Source organism: Eptatretus burgeri, chromosome 3 (assembly GCF_056783735.1).
Source record: "Eptatretus burgeri isolate ZD-2024b chromosome 3, Ebu_testis_v1, whole genome shotgun sequence".
NCBI lineage: Eukaryota > Metazoa > Chordata > Myxini > Myxiniformes > Myxinidae > Eptatretus > Eptatretus burgeri.
Genome location: NC_140963.1, coordinates 95835807 through 95856604, shown reverse-complemented (window position 1 = coordinate 95856604; position 20798 = coordinate 95835807). Strand labels below are relative to the sequence as shown.

At 45.2% G+C, this 20798-nt stretch overlaps 2 protein-coding genes across 2 annotated transcripts in view; one reads left to right on the top strand and one right to left on the bottom strand.

Annotated features, from left to right (window-relative positions):
- Positions 1–20798, bottom strand: part of LOC147030492 (uncharacterized) — an 85564-nt gene that overhangs the window by 21998 nt on the left and 42768 nt on the right. The window lies entirely within an intron of this gene.
- LOC147030493 (uncharacterized) lies at positions 6576–9163 on the top strand. The gene is made up of 2 exons (XM_085874620.1): positions 6576–6724; positions 6905–9163. Exons 1-2 carry the CDS (start codon positions 6600–6602, stop codon positions 7347–7349), a joined length of 570 nt encoding a protein of 189 aa, XP_085730746.1. The 5' UTR covers positions 6576–6599; the 3' UTR covers positions 7350–9163.

Sequence of the window (20798 nt, the reverse complement as noted above, 5' to 3'; positions counted from 1 at the left end):
CCAAACTTATTTCACCAAAATGCTGTCTGGATGGGGGGGGGCAGTTTGACCCCTTTGCCCCTCCCCCATTGTACAGTATACGCTAGAGTTTCTACAGTCGCATTGCAACCACATGCAGGGATGGATACACTTCAAGTCTTTCCTGAAATATTTGCATCTTGCTGTGCGACGCTTCGATTTACATCCTCATGTGATGTGTCCAACACAAGCATTTGTAATTAGGGGTATCCTTGTCCATATGACTTGTTGAGATGTCGACTATTTGCTTCAGGAGCATATGTTGGTAGGGTGTGTGATCTCTATCACCTGTTCGTCTGCTTGAAGCCATATCTTTGCCGAGTAGTTTACACGTGCAACACACAGTTACAATAAATATATTGTCAGTGGTAACATCTCCAGGCCCTTGTTGGCTTTTCCAAAGAACAAAACCCAAGCTTGATCAATGGTTGCTGCATGAGGATTGCCATGGAGGTGACACAAATTATCAGCTAAACCAAGTCCTCCATCATGACCAATACCATTGACAAGGTCAGGATGTTCTTGGAAAACACAAAAGCTCAGCCTCTTCTCCACCACCTGGGTGCTGCTCGTCCACTGCAACATCTACTGCCCCGAGTCACTGCAATTGCTGTGGCACCAAGACCTGGCACATGAGGACCAAGGTGCAGAAGGAACTTTCTACCACCATTTCAAAACTACCTTCTAACTCCTACCTGGAATCTCTTTCTACTGTCCATCGAACAGATGTTGCACTTCATTCTACTACGTCTGAGAAAGCATGCAGTGAAGACCGCATATACCCACAATTCCTCATTTCTGGTAGGAACAAAGGGCAGAGTTTGGATTGCCTCTGTCCATCCACTAATCTGGTATCATTCCCTTGGTCTCCTTCTGAACTCTGAATGATGGTCTCCTTCGAGGATTGGTCTTAACCATAATGCTGTTCAACAAATACACAAGTGACCTACCTGTGACTTCCTCAGGAAGTCCCAACTATGCTGACGACCTTGTTCTTGCCTATTAATTGCGTGGACTTGATGACGTGAGCCAAGTGACCTCAAGGTTTTGAAGAAGTACTTCACGAAATGGAAACAACATTCCAACTATCAAAAACCGTTATCACCACCTTCCATCTGAGCAATCATCAGGCCATTGCCAAACTAAATGTCTCCTTCTGTGGTGGGCAACTTCACAATGAACAACATCCCGATTATCCTGGAATCACTTTGAATCGCTCCTGACATAAGGAGAACATCTTAAAAGGGTTTTTGTTAAAACAAAGGCCAGGGTGTGGATTATCCACAGACTCACAGGAACAAGCTGGTACACACAGCCTTCACACTTCTACCCTTGTTCTGGTCAATCTCATTGTGGAGTACTGTGCACTTGTTTGGGCTGGAAGCAGTCATATTAAATGCCTTGATATTATTCTGAACTCAGCAATGAGAATCATCTCTGGAACCCTGAAGTCAACCACTTTTCCATAGATACATATGCCGACCAACATCGCACCCACAGACATTCGAAGGAAAACATTAATGTGCTGAGAATACCTCTGAACAGAGGACAATGTTGGTCCGCCCATCCATGAAGAGCCGAATGAACCCTCTAATATTTTAATTGAAATCACAAAAGCCTTTCTGGTTTAGGGGAATGAGAGCAGCCAACATGAATGGCAAGGTGTTGCAGAACCAAAGAGAAGGGAAATCGGTAGAGCGCATCCCTCCACCATGTAATGCCTGATCCATGAGAACGTATCAGGCCCAATCACTTTTTGAAATATCATGCCATATAATCCTTTTTGAGCCCTATCTCTCAATGGTGAAGAATCACTTTAAAAAATTAAATAATTCTCATATCCATGTCCGGATTCGGACCTTCACCAAAATCTAATTAATTTGTCGTGGTCACACATCTAACTGGACCACCAAGTTTCCTTCGAATCCGTCCACAACTTTTTTTAGATATCGTGCTATATATCGTTTTTGGTCCATCTCTCAATGGTGAAGAATCACTTAAAAAATTCGAGTAGTCGGATCCGGATCTTCACCAAAATCTAATTAGTTCGTCCTTGTCACACACCCAATCTGCCCACAAAATTTAATCCGGATCTGTCCACAACTTTTTGAGATATCCTGCACACAGACAGACAAGCAGACAAACAACAAGAACATGACACTTACAAAATCCATAAAACAAATATGACCTCAAAAATTAGTGGCCATTTGAATTCGGTGACCTTAACTATAAATCATTTTCAAATTTCAAGTCACTCGGATGAAAATTGAGGATTTAGAAACACTACCTTAGTTGGTGACATTGGGCCGATGTTGACCTTTTGGTCCATATTGATATCAAACATAATTGGCTGGTTAAATTCATTGATCTACCTCAAAACTTAGCAAGATTATTTTTTTGAGTTCAAATGTCGATGTGATGCTCGGTGTGGAGGCAGAACTACCCAGGCAGTACTCCACAATAATCCTGTATTTTCAGAGTTTAAGAATGAATGCTTTACTGTTGAGGGGTAAACAGACTTTCAGGCCAACATGTACACAAACACTACAAACCATGATATAATTACATATAATACATGGGATGATGATACAATGAAAACTGAAATGGGTTCGTTTGGAACCGAATGAGTTACCATGACAACAATGCTTGCAGCGTCACAAAGACAATCGGTGGGATGCATTGTGTGTTCACCTTTTAGAACATTTTGACCATTCTGCCACATTCGCTGCTACGATGTGGTCGTACCTTGTTGTGCTCTTGAGTTTTTTCAAAGAATTTCAAGAGGATATGTTTCCGTCGCACCTGCAAGTGCGTCCAGGAGTCTGGACTATAAGGAAGTCTTACCAGGTAAGTGGGAAACGAAGAGAAAGACCGTCCCTGATGGACGGAGGATAAAGGTTTAAAGATCCCATTAAAGTTATAGGAACGGAGCAGATTGTCAGGTCAGGTCAGGTATGGGAGCATGTGCCAGAACAGCGCGTCGCTGCGTCCACTTTCCGCCGGTACTCCAGGGGCCTCCGTCTGGCCATCCCCCAGGCAGATGCCAGGCCCATCCCCATCTCCTTGAGATGATGGTCAACCTGCTGCAACCATGAGGCACGTGGTCGGCCCACTGGCCTCCTCCACTCATGAGACTCCCTCGCTGAGAGAATCTGGTGAGCAGGATCAGCGTCAGGAAAACGAGCCACATGTCCATACAGCCGCAGCTGACGCTCACGGACTATGCAGGTAACAAATCTCATCCGAGTCTCTCTCAGCAACCGCTCGTTGGACACAAAATCCGACCAGCGATAGCCAAGGATTCTCCGAAGAGACCTGGTACCAAAGGAATTAAGTCTCCGTCTCAGATCCTTGGTCAAAGTCCAAGTCTCGCACCCATAGAGCAAGACTGGAAGTACCAAGGACCTGAAGACTCGGACTTTCGTCCTCCCGCACAGGTACCGGCAGCGCCACACCCCATGATCCAGTGAATCCATGACTCCCCAGGCCCGACCCAGACGTCTATTGACCTCCGGCTCACAACCTGCGGAGACATGAATATCACTGCCAAGGTAAGTGAATCTATCCACGACCTCAACATCCTCACCACAAACAGACACAGACAGGACAGCAGCATCCAAGATGTCACCGAAAGCCTGGATCTTTGTTTTGACCCAAGAAATCCGGAATCCCAACGGCTCCGACTCCTCATTCAGCACCTCGAGGGCCCCCAAGAGGATGTCTAAAGTCTCCGCAAAGATGACTGCATCATCTGCAAAATCAAGGTCCGAGATCTTGACATTGCCAAACGATGCACCGCAACTTGATCTCTCCGACATCCTCCCAAAAATCCAGTCCATACAAGTGCTGAAAAGTGTGGGGGCAAGTACACATCCCTGACGAACTCCAGTAACAACTGGAAATAAGTCAGAGGCGGTACCACCACACTTCACAGCACTCTCAGTACCAGAGTAGAGTTCAGACATCAGATCGATCAGTTTCGGTGGCACCCCACGAAGACCAAGAATCCTCCAGAGGACATCCCGATTCACTGAATCGAACGCTTTACAGAGATCAACATAGGCTGCAAGCAGCCCCTGCCGAAACTCTCGTCTGCGTTCAGTGAGGACACGAAGAGCAAGGATACGGTCAATCGTTGACCTCTTTGGTGTAAAGCCTGACTGCTCTGGACGCTGGTGCTCAAGCAGATGGTGGCGAACCCTATCAAGAATTATCCGAGCAAAGACCTTGCCCGGCACTGAGAGCAGCGTCACCCCTCGGTAGTTGTTGCAGTCTTGGCGATCACCCTTCCTTTCCAGAGAGGGACAACAAGGCCCCTCTTCCAGTCAGTTGGGATGATGCCTGTGTTCCAGGCAGAGCACAAAACTGCATGCAACGACGCGAGTGCAGCATTTCCACCAGCCTTGAGAAGTTCAGCATGGATGCCACAGATCCCTGGAGCTTTGCCCCGTTTCAACTGGTTCACCGCAGCCCGTGTTTCCACAAGCGATGGTGGACCACAGTTGATTCGAGGGTCAGCAACAGGGATTGTAACACCCTTGACGTCCAACTCAACAGCTGGGGGATCAGCCTGGTACAACCGCTCAAAGTAACCGGCCCAGCGGGCCTTCACTTCAGACTCCTCTGTCAAGAGCCTACCACTCTCTGCTCGAACTGCAGTGCTCCGAGGGATGGGCTTGGATGAACGTAATGCGCGAATTCCCCCTGTAAGCGGGACGAGAATCACCTGTCCACAGGTGATGCTCTACCCCCTCACAGATTCCTCGCACATAGGCCTCCTTGTCCACCCTCAGTGCACGTACAGTTTTACGCCTCAGCTCCCTGAACAGCTCAGCTCTGCCATTCAGCCTGGCCCTGCGACTCTGGTCAATGGTATCCAGTGTCCCTTGAGAGACAAAATTCTTCTTTGCCCTGCGGTGAACTCCAAGGCATCCACCGGCAACATCAAGGATGGTGGTCTTGAAGGTGCTCCACAACTCTTCAGGACCCCCCAAAGCACCCAGACCCCCCAAGTGTCCACTCAGCCTGTTCGCAAACTCCTCAGCTACTCTCTCATCCCTGAGCTTGGCAACATCCAGCCTAGGCTGGGATGGTACCATTCTCCAGGATTTAAGGTGCAGCTTTAGAGTTGCTACAACAAGCCTGTGGTCAGTATTGAGGAACTGAGCACTCCTGTAGACCCTGCAGTTCTGGATCATCCTCCAACGACCGTCAATGAGGACATGGTCAATCTCCTTTGCCACACCGCCAGCGTTGGAATACCAAGTCCAGCGATGAGCTTGCGGGCGCTGAAACCATGAACCAGCCACCCTAAGTCCATGACTTCTTGCAAAGTCAAGGAACTTAGTGCTATTCTGGTTCATAGTTCCTGACCCATGGGGACCAACACACACCTCATAACCATCCCTATCAGTTCCAGTCGATGCATTGAAATCCCCCAAGACTAGAAGTGTATCTCGTCTGGGGCACTGATCAACCACAGATTCGAGTGTGGCGTAGAATGTGTCCTTCACGGTAAGATCACTCGCCTCAGTCGGAGCATAAATAGAGACCAGGGAAATGACACCTAAGGAGTGACGAATCCTTAATCTCATGATACGCTCGTTGACCGGTGTTACCTCAATTATCATTGGGGTCAGCTTATTGGACACAGCTACAGCAACTCCTTGGGTATGGTAACCATCAGAGCGACCAGACCAATAGTAGGTGTAACCACCCACCATTATCTCGCCGCAATCCGGTCTCCGAACCTCAGAGAGAGCTGCAATCCTGATGTCCAAACGCTTGAGCTCAGATGATAACAGAGACAGGTGATCATCCTCTCTTAGGGATAGGACATTCCAGGCACCCACCCGAAGGGACCGCCTCAGGTTAACCCAAGGAGACCGCCGTCTGGTGGACGACACTCAGCACCACTCCGACACACTCTCCCGCAATCTGACCCAGGGATGTTACCCCGTGGTTTCCCTCCTATCAAAGATTGGGGGTCCCGGCTTTGCCCCAATCCCATCATCCGGTGAGCTGCCCTGCGAAGGGAAGCTGCACAGGAGGTACTCCCCACGGAGTGGGTTTTCAGATTTTTTTGCGTTTTTGCGTTTTGCGGAATGAAGCGTTTTACGGTGGCTGGAGTGCAAATCCTGCCACCAACCTCCTAATAAGAAGTAACCCAACTGCAGGAGGACGTCCGCAGACACAGTTGGGCACTAGATATGGATGGCCGTTGGCTCACAAGGAGCTCCTCCGCCCTTTGACAGGTTTTGTTTTTAATCCTGCTGGGTGTCCATATCCAAACACCCTCCTCACCAGAAAACCTGGTGGGGGAGACGGTTTAGTCGCCGACAACCCGACCATGGAACAGGTTAGTACAGGTTTACATGGTACCTGTAGCAGGTCACAGATCTAACCTGACCTGACAGATTGTGATATTCAAGAAATCATGTTTCAACTTCAGTTTGACAGGATCCCATTCAAGGATTGTTATGAAGGAAATTAATTCCTGTTTTCATTGAAATAACATTTATTTATTAAACTTGTTATATCCGTGTCCACAGATCTTTGGGGAAGGTTCCATCTTCGGTCCGATGGACGTTGGACAACTCGTGTCGCTTTGGGAGAGATTTGAATTTGCTGTGGGGATCATCTCCATGGTGATACTTATCATCAACTCGCTTTGTGCGATTTATTTATGGATGAACAAACGGTTCCGGTAAAGCTCTTCACAAGTCTTCATTTTATTATTGATCTTCAAATTAGGAACAGCAAACTATGATCCCGATGGACCTCTCTACTGATGAATATGTTGTTATTGGAGTTTATATATCTGGTGGTGCTCTGATTGATACATTTGTGCTGCACAAATGTTCTGGTTATTCTTGTGTGTTCACAGAAAGGACAAGAAAGTCGATGGAGAAGATGAGCCTGATGGGGAGGATAAAGATGTGGAAGATGATGATGATGACAGATTGGATTCAGAAGATGTTGAATGTGATTGTGATGATGGAGATGATGAATGTGATTGTGACGATGACGACAAATGTGATTGTGACGATGGAGACAATGACTGTTATTGTGACGATGGAGACAATGAATGCGATTGGGAGGATGGAGACGATGAATGTGATTGTGACGATGGAGATGATGAATGTGATTGTGACGATGGAGATGATGAATGTGATTGTGACGATGGAGACGATGAATGTGATTGGGAGGATGGAGACGATGAATGTGATTGTGACGATGGAGATGACGAATGTGTTCGGTCCGATGACGATGACGAATCTCATTGTGAGGATGGAGACGACGAAATGTCTTTGTTCCAACGACGATTCTAATTGAGGACAGGGAACACCAGGTTCACAAGGGAGTTGGGGGAGAGGCTCTATTTTGTGTTGCACAACTTCTACAAATCTTATTTCATTTTAGCGATAGTTTTTCCAAGTAGTTTTCAATTAGATAAGGTTACTAGCTCAGAACAACCACTCTCTAGGTCGGTAGAGTTTGCATATCACCAGATGAAAAGAGTAGTCTGTGTCGCAAAAAGACGATTTTGATGTTTGTGTAGTGTGTGTTTAAAGGGTTCTTAAGGGGTTGAAGCTATTCGGGTGAAAAGGTCATATGGGCTCTGAAAAAAAGGGAACAAAATGGGTCTATGGGGTCTCAACGGATCTAAAGGATCTCTGGGTATAAACGTCGAAGGGGTCAAAGGATCGATAGGAGTTTAAAGGGTCATATGGGGTCTAAAGATCTGAAGGGTCAACATGGTGGAAAGGAGCAACAGCAACAACAGAAGCAGCATGGTGTTGAGGGGCTACAGAAAAGCAGAACCATCATTATCATCACAGGCTGCAACAGCAACACAAGCAACATGTTACTGAGTGGCTGCAACAGCAACAGCAGAAACATCACGGTGTTGACGGGTCACACCACACGCAGGAGCTTCAACAGGTAAGCACTCTTCAATACTTTGGGGCAATTGGGATGAACACACTCGGTGCAAACACAGCGAACCCCAAGATCGGGACGTTAAGCTGAAATACATTTTGGCACTTGTTCTTTTATAGATATTGCTGTTCATACTTCCTTTGAAGAAGAAGAATGTTCTTAATTGTGGAGATAATTGTAATTTTTATTTTGGTAGAAAGGTAACTTTGGAAGATGTCTGGCCCATCCCCATCTCCTTGAGATGCCGATCAACCTGCTGCAACCACGAGGCACGTGGTTGGCCCATTGGCCTCCTCCACTCACGAGGCTCCCTCGCTGAGAGAATCTGGTGAGCATGATCAGCCTCAGGAAAACGAGCCACATGTCCATACAGCCGCAGCTGACGCTGACGGACTATCCAGGTAACAAATCTCATTTGAGTCTCTCTCAGCAACTGCTCGTTGGACACAAAGTCCGACCAGCGATAGCCAAGGATTCTCCGAAGAGACCTGGTACTAAAGGAATTAAATGTCCATCCCAGATCCCTGGTCAGAGTCCAAGTCTCAAATCCATAGAGCAAGACTGGAAGCACCAAGGACTTGAAGACTCGGACTTTCGTCCTCCCGTACAGGTACCAGCAGCACCACACCCCATTATCCAGTGAATCCATGACTCCCCAGGCCCAACCCAGACATCTGTTGACCTCTGGCTCACAGTCAGCTGAGTCATGAATATCACTGCCAAGGTAAGTGAATCTCTCTACGACCTCAACATCCTCACCACAAACAGGTACAGACAGGACAGCAGCATCCAAGATGTCACCGAAAGCCTGGATCTTGGTTTTGACCCAAGACACCGATAATTCCAGCATCTCCGACTCCTCATTCAGCACCTCGCGTGCCCCCAAAAGGATATCTAAAGTCTACGTAAAGATGACTGCATCATCTGCGAAATCAAGGTCAGAGTTCTTGACATTCCCAAACGATGCACTACAGCCCGATCTCCATGACATCCTCCCAAGAATCCAGTCGATACAAGTGCTGTAAAGTGTGGGGGCCAGTACACACTGCTGACAAACTCCAGTAATAACTGGAAATAAGTCAGAGATGGTACCACCACATTACACAGCTCTCAGTACCAGAGTAGAGTTCAGACATCAGCTCGATCAGTTTTGGTGGCACCCCACAAAGACAGAATCCTCCAGAGGGCATCCACATTCACTGAATCAAACACTTTACAGAGATCAACAAAGGCTGCAAGCAGCCCCTGCCGAAACTGTCGTCTGCGTTTGGTGAGGAACCAAAGAGCAAGGATACGGTCAATCGTTGACCTCTTTGGTGTGAAGCCTGACTGCTCTGGACTCTGATGCTCAAGCAGATGGTGGCGAACCCTATCAAGAATTATCTGAGCAAAGACCTTGCCCGGTACTGAGAGCAGTCTCACCCCTCAGTAGTTGTTGCAGTCTTGGCGATCACCCTTCCCTTTCCAGAGGGGGAAAACAAGGCCCCTCTTCCAGTCAGTTGGGATTATGCCTGTGTTACAGGCAGAGCACAGAATTGCATGCAACGACACAATTACAGCATTTCCACCAGCCTTGAGAAGTTCAGCATGGATGCCACAGATCCCTGAAGCTAGACCCATTTCAACCGGTTCACCACAGCCTGTGTTGCTACAAACGAAGGTGGACCACAGTTGATTGGAGGGTCAGCAACAGGGATTGTAACACCCCTGATGTCTAACTCGACAGCTGGTGGATCAGCCTGGTACAACCGCTCAAAGTAACCAGCCCAGCTGGCCTTCAATTCGGACTCCTCTGTCAAGAGCCTACCAACATCTACTCTAACTGTAGTACACCAAGGGATGGGCTTGGATGAACGCAATGCGTGAATTCCCCTGTAAGCGGGACGAGAATCACCTGTCCACAGGTGATGCTCTACCCCCTCACAGATTCCTCGCACATAAGCTTCCTTGTCCACCCTCAGCACACAAACAGTTTTAGAACTCAGCTCCCTGAACAGCACAGCTCTGCCATTCAGGCTGGCCCTGCGATTGGTCAATGGTATCCAGTGTCCCTTGAAAGCCAAAATTCTTCTTCACCCTTCAGTGAGTTCCAAGACATCCACTGGCAACATCAAGGACGGTGGTCTTAAAGGCACTCCACAACTCTTCAGGATCTCCCAAAGCTCCACTCAGCCTGTTTGCAAACTCCTCAGCTACCCTCTCATCCTTGAGCTTGCCAACATCCAGCCTTGGCTGGGATGGTACCATTCTCCTGGATTTAAGGTGCAACTTAAGAGTTTCCACAACCACAATGGTGGTTGCCACAACGGTTGCCACAAGTTTCCACAACGGTGGTCAGTATTGAGGAACTAAGCACTCTGGTAGACTCTGCAGTTCTGGAACATCCTCCAGTGACCATCAACGTGCACACGGTCAATCTCTTTAGTCACACTGCCAGCGTTGGAATACCAAGTCCAGCGATGAGCTTGTGGGCGCTGAAACCATGAACCCGCCACCCTAAGTCCATGACTTCTTGCAAAGTCAAAGAACTTAGTGCTATTCTGGTTCACAGTTCCAGACCCATGGGGACCAACACACGTCTCATAAACATCCCTATCAGTTCAAGTCGAGGCATTGAAATCCCCCAAGACTAGAAGAGTATCTCACCTGGAGCACTGGTCAACCACAGAATCGAGCGTGGCATAGCTTGCGTCCTTCACGGTGAGATCACTCGCCTCAGTCGGAGCATATACAGAGACCATGGAAATGACACCCAAGGAGTGACGAATGCTTCGTCTCAAAATACGCTCATTGACCGGTGTTACCTCAATTATCATTGGGGTCAGCTTATTGGACACAGCTACAGCAACTCCTTGGGTATGGTAACCATCAGAGCGACCAGACGAATAGTAGGTATAACCACCCGCCATAATCTCATCACAATCCGGTCTCTGAACTTCAGAGAGTGTTGCAATACCAAAGTCCAAACGCTTGAGCTCAGATGATAACAGAGACAAGTGATCATCCTCTCTTAGGGATAGGGCATTCCAGGCACCCACCCGAAGGGACCGCCTCAGGTTAACCCAAGGAGTCCGCCGTCTGGTGGATGACACCTCTGCACCACCCTGACACACTCTCCCACAATCTGACCCGGGAATGTTACCCCGTGGTTTCCCTCCTATAATCAAAGATTGCGGGTCCCGAAGGATTTTCCCCAATCCCATCATCTGGTGAGCTGCCCTGGGAAGGGAAGCTGCATTGGACGTACTCCCACGGAGTGGGTTTTCACATTTTTTTGTTTTGAGAATGTTTTGCGGAATGAAGGGTTTTCCGGTGGCCGGAATGCAAATCCTGCCACCAACCTTCTAAAACAAAAAAGTAACCAAACTGCAGGAGGACATCTGCAGACACAGTTGGGCACTAGATATGGATGGCCGTTGGCTCACAAGAAGCTCCTCCGCCCTTTGACAGGTTTTGTTTTTAATCCTGCTGGGTGTCCATATTCAAACACCCTCCTCTCCAGGAAACCTGGTGGGGGAGATGGTTTAGTTGCCGACAACCCGTCCATGGATCAGGTTAGTGCAGGCTTACATAATACCTGTAGCAGATCACAGATCTGATCTTTCTTGACCTGACAATGGTCTTCAACTGGATGATCATTAAAATTAATCAATTCGATGAATGTTGGTAACTAAATCGAAGCAGGTTGGATGTCACATGGAAATTTTTCAGCTTCTTCCTCATTTCCTCATCTGCCGTGACCAAGGCGAGTGGATTCTCCCCGAAACGTCACCTTCAAGCCGCTGTCACACCTTGATGTTTAAGCCAGCGTACGCCGACGTATGAAAAATTTGGCGAATACGCTGGCACACGTCGAATACGTTATGGGTAAGTTTTGTGTACGTTAAGAGCACGCTGGCATACGTCGTAGTATGCCGGGCTCATCGACAAATTTTAAGCATGCTCAAAATTTTTCGACATATGCCAGCGTATGACTCACACATTCCGCATACGCTGGCCATAAGTTGTAGCCACATTATGCGATCGTTGACACATGTCGACACACGTTACTTGTAAGTTACTCATAAGTCGAAACACGTCGAGGTAATGTCTAGCGTACCCGAAACTTATTTCTAACCTATGAGTAACGTGCTTTGAACCTATGAGTAACGTGCTTTGAACCTATGTGTTACGTATCTCCAACACATATTGACATATGTAGACGTATTTGACGTCTTCCGGACGACCAGAGAACTTATGAACGTGTTTCTAACTTACAGCTACCGTATCATGGCGTATTGGCAGAGTTTAGAGGAATTGGTATATAAAAATGGGCTTCACAGGAGGAACCCGTCAGTGTTTCAGACTCCATGGTGAGCAGATGTCCATGTCATTGAGAGATGGAGGATCCGGCAAGGCTGAGACGACAATACCTACTAGCTGTCCTCCAACAACATCAACATGACCTCATTGAGTTGACACTGCACCAGTTGTGTGCCAATCGAGCCAGGAGAAGAAGAGGTGAACGGAGGAGAAGGAACTGGGTGAGACCATGGAACGGGAGGCGACGGTATTTTGGCATGTATGACCAGCTCATGGTGGAACTCTGCAACGAGGAGTTCTTCGAAGTTTTCTTCGGCATGACGGTGATGTTGACACTTCGATGTCAAGTGCGGTTATGATTTAAATCGTCGAGCGGCAGCCTTTTAATAGGCTACGCCACGTGATCGTCGGCGATACGTTGCCACGATATGCATAAGTTAGACTATCGTTGGGCATAAGTTGTGAACGCCGACAACACGCTAAGCATTCGTAGGTATAAGTTATCTATAAGTTATCGAAACGTTCTGTGTACATTAGGAATATGTTATGCATATGTCCACCTCGTTAATATACACCCAAAACTGATAAAAAAAACATCAATAGTTCAGCGTACGCCAGCGTTTTTGAACAATTTTGATACGTTGCCATACGCTGGCTAAATCGTCAAGGTGTGACAGGGGCTTCACAGGAGGAACCCGTCAGTGTTCCAGACTCCATGGTGAGCAGATGTCTATGTCATCTGAGAGATGGAGGATCCGGCAAGGCTGAGACGAGAATAACTACGAGCTGTCCTCCAACATCAACATGGCCTCATCAATTTGACACTGTACCAGTTGCGTGCCAATAGAGCCAGGAGAAGAAGAGGTGAACGGAGGAGAAGGAACTGGGTGAGACCATGGATCGGGAGGCAGTTTGGCATGTATGACCAGCCCATGGTGGAACTCCGTAACAAGGAGTTCTTCGAAGTTTTCTTCGGCATGACGGTGATGTTGACACTTAGATGTCTAGTGTGGTTATGATTTGAATCGTCGAGCGGCAGCCTTTTAATAGGCTACGCCACGTGATTGTCGGCGATACGCTGCCGCACGCTATGCATAAGTTAGACTATCGTTGGGCATAAGTTGTGAGCGCCGACAACGCGCGAAGCATTCGTTGGTATAAGTTATCTATAAGTTATCAAAATGTTCTGTGTACGTTACTAATACGTTATGCATATGTCCAACTCGTTATGAATACACTATTATACGCCCAAAACTGAAAGAAAGAAAAAAAATAGTTCAGCGTACGCCAGCGTTTTAGATAAATTTTGATATGTTGCCATACGCTGGCTAAATCGTCAATGTGTGACAGGGGCTTTACCGACGAGTCGTGAGTTCAGCTTTTTTCAATTATAAACTTTTACTGTATTAAAATTAATTGTTTGAAAAACTTTAAACAAAATCCAGTGGGACTTTGGTGATGAAGAAAATTACGATGTGAGATTGAAGGAAAAAGAAAAGGAAATTGAACTGAGATGCGGAAAGCAATGGAGAGAATACAGTGTTTCCAGGATTGTGTAAGAAGGCATTAAAATGATGAAGATTATGAATGTGGTGATATATAGTGGTTTTCACTTCCCTTTGCTGATGTGTGTGCAGAGACCCACAAAACGAGTTCTACCTTGATGACCCACAAAACGAGTTCTACCTTGATGACCCACAAAACGAGTTCTACCTTGATGACCCACAAAACGAGTTCTACCTTAATGACCCACAAAACTAGTTCTACTTTGATGATCCACAAAACTAGTTCTACCTTGATGATCCAGAAAAAAAAATTCTTCCTTGAGGGCTCAAAATATGAGACCAACCTTGGAGTCTCAAAAACGAGTTCCATCTTGGAGACCTTTGGAGATCTAAACCAATCTATCCATGTCATTCTTGGTTGGATGGTGCTTGATGAGTGGTAAGTTCAGTTGATTAAAAATTAATGGTTATGTATTATTTAATTCGATATTAGACATGTAATGTATTTATTTATTCTTTTTCAGCAATATCAAGAAAGTGCTGGGAAGACTTGAGATTTCCTGAGACAAATTTACAATATATCTCTTCCTTTCCACTTCTTCAAACTTGAAACAACTGAAACTTCATTCTGAAGATGGAACTGGAAGAAAAAAACAAAAACTTTGTTGAGTTGAAAAACTGTGTTGACCTTGTGTTATTATTGAACTGCTCAAAAAAAAAAATATTGAACTGTTTAAAAAATCATAATTTGTTCAGTTGTTAAAAAAAAAAATTATGTAAAAATGATTAATGATCTTGGGATTAGAGTTGGGTTTGGGGTGTGAAGGTTAGGGTTTAGGTTTTAATGTGAGGGATAGCGTTTAGGTTTGGGGTATGAGGGTTAGGGTTTGGGTTTGGGATATGAGGCTTTGGATTTTAATGGAAGGTTAGGGTTGGGTTTGGGGTGTTAAGGTTTGGTTTTTATTGTGAGGATTTGGGTTTGGGTTTGGGTTTTAATGTAAGGTTTGGGTTTGGGTTTTAATGTAAGATTCGGGTTTGGTTTTGGGTGTTAAGGTTTGGGTGTTAATGTAAGGTTTGGGTTGGGTTTGGGGTGTTAGGGTTTGTGTTTTAATGTAAGGTTCGGGTTTGGGTTTTAATGTAAGGTTTGGCTTTGGTTTTGGGTGTTAAGGTTTGGGTGTTCATGTAAGGTTTGGGTTGGGTGTGGGGTGTTAGGGTTTGGGTTTTAATGTGAGGGTGAGGGTTTGTGGTGTTAGGGTTTGGGTTTTAATGTGAGGGTAAGGGTTTGGGGTGTTAGGGTTTGGGTTTTCATGTGAGGGTGAGGGTTTGGGGTGTTAGGGTTTGGGTTTTAATGTGAGGTTGAGGGTTTGGGGTGTTAGGGTTTGGGTTTTAATGTGAGGGTGAGGGTTTGGGGTGTTAGGGTTTGGGTTTGGGGTGTTAGGGTTTGGGTTTTCATGTGAGGGTGAGGGTTTGGGGTGTTAGGGTTTGGGTTTTAATGTGAGGTTGAGGGTTTGGGGTGTTAGGGTTTGGGTTTTAATGTGAGGGTGAGGGTTTGGGGTGTTAGGGTTTGGGTTTTCATGTGAGGGTGAGGGTTTGGGGTGTTAGGCTTTGGGTATTAATGAAAGGGTAGGGTTGGGTTTGGGGTGTTAGGGTTTGGGGTGTTTGGCTTTGGGTATTAATGTGAGGGAAGGGTTTGGGGTGTTAGGGTTTGGGTTTTCATGTGAGGGTGAGGGTTTGGGGTGTTAGGCTTTGGGGTGTTAGGCTTTGGGTATTAATGTGAGGGAAGGGTTTGGGGTGTTTGGGTTTGTGTTTTAATGTGAGGGTTAGGGATGGGCTTCATTTTTTTTTTTAATCTGATTGTGAGTTGTGTCTTTTGTAATTCCTGTGAAGAAAGTAAATCTAAAATCTCTTCTCCTTTAAATCATAAAGACAGTGGCCTGCAAATGAATTCACTTGATACCAATAATGCCACATTTAGATGAATTACGAATTATGAAGAAACAATTTTTCCAAATGAACTTGTTTATTCATAACTGAAGAGATCAAACGAAACACGGTTATGGCTGAAGGAGTGTATATACATGTCAGGAATACCTGCAAAAAACGTGTACACATCAAAATTCACTGGTTGTAAAAGCATTCACCCCTTGTGTCAGCACTAGGTGGAAACAGCTTTTACAGCAATGACTGTGATGAATCTTTTTGGGTCGGTCTCCACAAGCTTTTCACAGTGAGATGGTGACATCTTTGGCCATTCTTCAAGTGAAAATTGTTCCAGTTCTGACAAGTTTGATGTGAATCGTCGATGGACTGCAATCTTCAAGTGTCGTCATTAATGTTCACTTGGGTTTAAGTCAGGACTTTGACTGGGTCACTCAAGAACATTTTTTTTCTTCGCATTCAGCCACTCCAGTGTGGTTTTATCTTTGTGCTTCGGATCATTGTCCTGCTGAAATGTGATTCTCCAACCCAGATTCAGATTCATTGCCCACTCGAGCAGGTTTTCATCAAGGATTCTCCTGTACTTTGTACCGTCCATTGTTCCTTCGATCCTGACAAGCTTGGCAATCCCTGACAATGAAAATCAGCCCCATAGCATGATGATGCCACAACCATGCTGGGCAGTTGGGATGGTGTTGACTGGGTGATGTGCTGTGTTCGTCTTGCACAAGTTGTACTGCTTTGAATTTAGACCAAAAAGTTCAATTTATGTCTCGTCTGATCATAAAATCTTTCTCTGCAGGCCTACTGTATCATGAAGATGATTTTACACAAACTCCATTTGAGCTTTTAGATGCATCTTTTTCAGTCATGGCTTCTTTCTTATCACCAGTCCATCGAGGCCAGCTTTGTGAAGGGAATGGGATATTGTTGATTGATGAACACTAACCCCATCTTGGACATAGAGCCTTGCAGATTGTTCAAAGTCACTGGTGGATTTACAGTGACATCCTGAACCAGTTTCCTGCTTTGCCAGTTGCTGAGTTTGGATCGGTGTCCTGATGTGGGAAGAGACTGGGTAGTATGACACGTCTTTCACTTCTTAATGATGGATTTCATCGTACTCGAAGGTCATGAGTGATTTTGAAATCTTCTTATAACCCTCTCTTGAACAATGAGTGCTTCATGACCACTTTATGTCTGACTTCTTTGGAAAGCTCCTTGGTCTTCATGTTTGCCTTGTTTGTAAACAAAGTGAGTTTCATCTTAAAACTCCTGAGATAAGTGAGGGAGATGTCTGTTTTTTTAAAGTTAAACCACTGATTACATACAGGTCATTGTGTTGTTTTAATTTTTGAAGAATTGGTTTCTGTAAAAATTCATAATGAGCCTCGATCTGACTCTTTACTGCTCTTTCCAATTAAGTACAAAGATTGATGATTCAAAGAAAACTCTCCGACCCCTCCACCATCCCTTCTCAGCATCAGTCATATGTAATAGTTCCCACCCAACCCCTCAAAAAAGAAAAGGAAAAAGTACTCGGTTCCATCGTATACTAGAAAAAAGTACTCAGAATCGAATCGATTCCAAAATTCCAGGAATCGCCAATCACGACAAAACAGTTCGCTCTCCACAAGACCTCTTCCTATTTGTCCTCAAGTCTACGTCATATAACCAATCATAACTGGCTATGATGCAGTTACGTGAGGTCGGGCCAGGAAAGGTTTACGCATGCTCGGTCTTGGAAAGCAGGTCACTACAGAACAAAGGAAAACAAATACACGGTTTAGTGGGGATGTGTTACCATTGTTTGAGTGAGGAGCACTGCATCCAGCAGCTCAAATATGACAATCCCCATTTTCCTTTAACTCTTGCTTTTTCGACTTATTCAAATACACCGAATGGGAGTAATATGTTGCAGTGGCATTCGTATTTCCAAATTGGTGAAGAATCACTGAAAAAAATTATCCAATCCAGATCCGGATTTGGATCTCCACCAAAATTGAGTTAATTCGTCTTGTTACACACCCAATGTGTCCACCAAGTTTCATCCGAATCCGTCCACAACCTTTTGAGATATCGTGCTATATACGAGGTGTGTTCAAAAAGTATCCAACCTTAATTTTTCGTGCATAAACAAATGAAGTTAGGGAGGCGTGGTTTGGTGCACGTATGTAGGCGATCCTAATCCGTATGCATGAATATTTTTCCAACTGCAGAAGCTGTCAGTCACCGACAGACCGCCGATGAGTGAGGATGTGTAAAGTGAGCACCGTTGGATTTTCGTTTTTGACAAAATTACGGATCACTGTGGTCTCATTGCCAGTGATCACTGTGTTGAAGAAGATGGGATCGCTTTTCACAGTCTCCAGCATGTCCTGTGCGATCTCCAAACGGAGTTGCTTCTGCTCGATCGTTAGCAGCTTTGGCACGAACTTCGCTGAGATTCTCCTAAGGCCCAAATCCTCAGTCACAATAGAATGAACGGATCTAATGCTGACGCCGGCCTCGTCCGCCAGTTCTCTGATCGTGATTTGACGATCCTGCATTAGCAGGGTCCTCACTTGGTCAATGAGGATCTCATTTTGGGATGTTGAGGGCCGAGCAGAACGTGCTTCACTTTCCACTGATGTGCGACCATCTTTGAAGCGGTTGTACCACTCTTTTATCTGTGTGGTGCCCATTGCTTCGTTCCCGAAGGCCTGTTGAATCTTGCGGATCGTTTCCACTTGGGAATCCCCAAGCTTTACACAAAATTTGATGCAGTAGCGTTGTTCAAGTTTTTCCGTCATTTTGTCAAAAACGAAAATCCGACGGCGCTCTCTTACACTTCTTCACTCATCGGCGGTCTGTCGGCGACTGACAGCTTCTGCAGGCGGGAAAATATTCACGCATACGGATTAGGATCGCCTACATACGTGCACCAAACCATGCCTCCCTAGCTTCTGTCGTTTACGCACGAAAAATTAAGGTTGGATTCTTTTTGAACACACCTCATATATCAATTTTGGCCCTACCTCTCAAAGGTGAAGAATCACATAAAAAATTATAGGATCCGGATCCGGATCTTCACCAAAATCTAAACAGTTTGTCTTTGTCACACACTGAATACATCCACAGAATTTATCCGGATCCGTCTGCAACTTTTTGAGATATCATGCACACAAACAAACAAGCATACAAAGAAACAGACAAACAAGAAGAATACGTCATGCAGAGCACGATACTTGCAAAATCCATAAAACAAAATTGACCTCAAAAATAATTGATGGTTGAATTCATTGACCAAATATGCAAGTCCTCTTCAAATTTCAAGTCAGTCGGATTAAAATTGACAATTTTAGAAATTTGGTCCATGTTGACCTTTTTGCCGATGTGGACCTCAAAAATAATTGGTGGTTGAATTCAGTGACGTGAAATTTAAATCCTCTTCAAATTTCAAGTCAATCGGATGAAAATTGAGGATTTTAGAAACAACACTGAAGTTGTTGACTTTGGGCCCATTTTGACCTTTTGGTCCACATTGATCTCAAAAATAATTGGTGGTTGAATTCAGTGACCTGAAACATAAATCTTCTTCAAATTTCAAGTCAATCGGATGAAAATTGAGGATTTTAGAAACAACACCTAAGTTGTTGACTTTGGGCCCATTTTGACCTTTTGGTCCATGTTGATCTCAAAAATTATTGGTGGTTGAATTCAGTGACCTGAAATATAAATCTTCCTCAAATTTCAAGTCAATCGAATGAAAATTGAGGATTTTAGAAAAACCACCTCAGTTGTTGACCTTGGGTTAACCTTTTGGTCAACGTTGACCTCAAAAATAATTGACTCGTTGAATTCAGTGACCTGAGATATAGATCCTATAATATCGTGATAGCCTGGTGTTGGCGCAGTGGTAAGGGCAGTGGCTTGGGATCCAAAAGGTCCTGAGTTCAAGCCCCGTTGGGCCACTGAATTAATACACCAGGGGGTTGACTCAGCCTGTCATCCTTCCAAGGTCGGCGAAATGAGTACCAGTATACTGGGCCAGTGTATACCCCGGTTAAAATAGGTGTACCATATCCCTGTGTGTCGTAAGAGGCGACCAGGGTTGCGTCAGGAAGGGCATCCGGCGTAAAACATGTGCCAAATCACTATGCGCATCTTATAGATGATCCGCTGTGGCGACCACTAACGGGAGCAGCTGAAAGAAGAAGAAGAAGAAGATATAGATCCTATTCAAATTCCAAGTCATTCGGATGAAAATTGAGGATTTTAGAAATACCACCTTATTTGTTGACCTTTGGCCTATGTTGACGTTTTGACTTTTTGACCTCAAAAACAATAGGCTTCTTCCTTTTGACAAACTCTCCCATTTGGTGAAGTTTCGTGAAGATCGGTTTAAAATTGTGACCTGTAGGTGACAAAAAGACAGACAGACAGACACAGAATAACAAAATCGACTAACCAATATACTTGAAAAGTCTTCGATTTTGCAAATAACAAGAAGAAGACGTCGTGCAGAGCATGATACTGTACTTCCAAAACCCAAAAAACAAATTTGTCCTCAAAAATAATTGGTGGTTGATTTCAATGACCAAATATGCAACTCCTCTTCAAATCCCAAGTCAATCGGATGAGAATTGACAATTTTATAAATTCGGCCGATGTTGACCTTTCGGCCCATGTTGACTTCAATAATAATTGTTGGTTAAATTCAGTGACTGGATATGCAAATCCTCTTCAAATTCCAAGTCATTCGGATGAAAATTGAGGATTTTAGAAATACCACCTTATTTGTTGACCTATGGCCTATGTTGACCTTTTGACATTTTGACCTCAAAAACAATAGGCTTCTTACCTGTGACAACCTCTACCATGTGGTGAAGTTTCGTGAGGATTGGTTAAAATTTGTGACCCGTAGGCGATAAACAGACAGACAGACAGACAGACAGAGAGAGGTGAAAACATAACCTCCTTCACCTTCGGTGACGGAGGTAACAATTAGAATAGGCATCAGTTTCAAATGGCCAGATAATCTCAGACTCCACCCATGAGTCCTCACTCATTCATCCACACAGACACCAGTAGAGTGCTCTGAACCGATTGTGA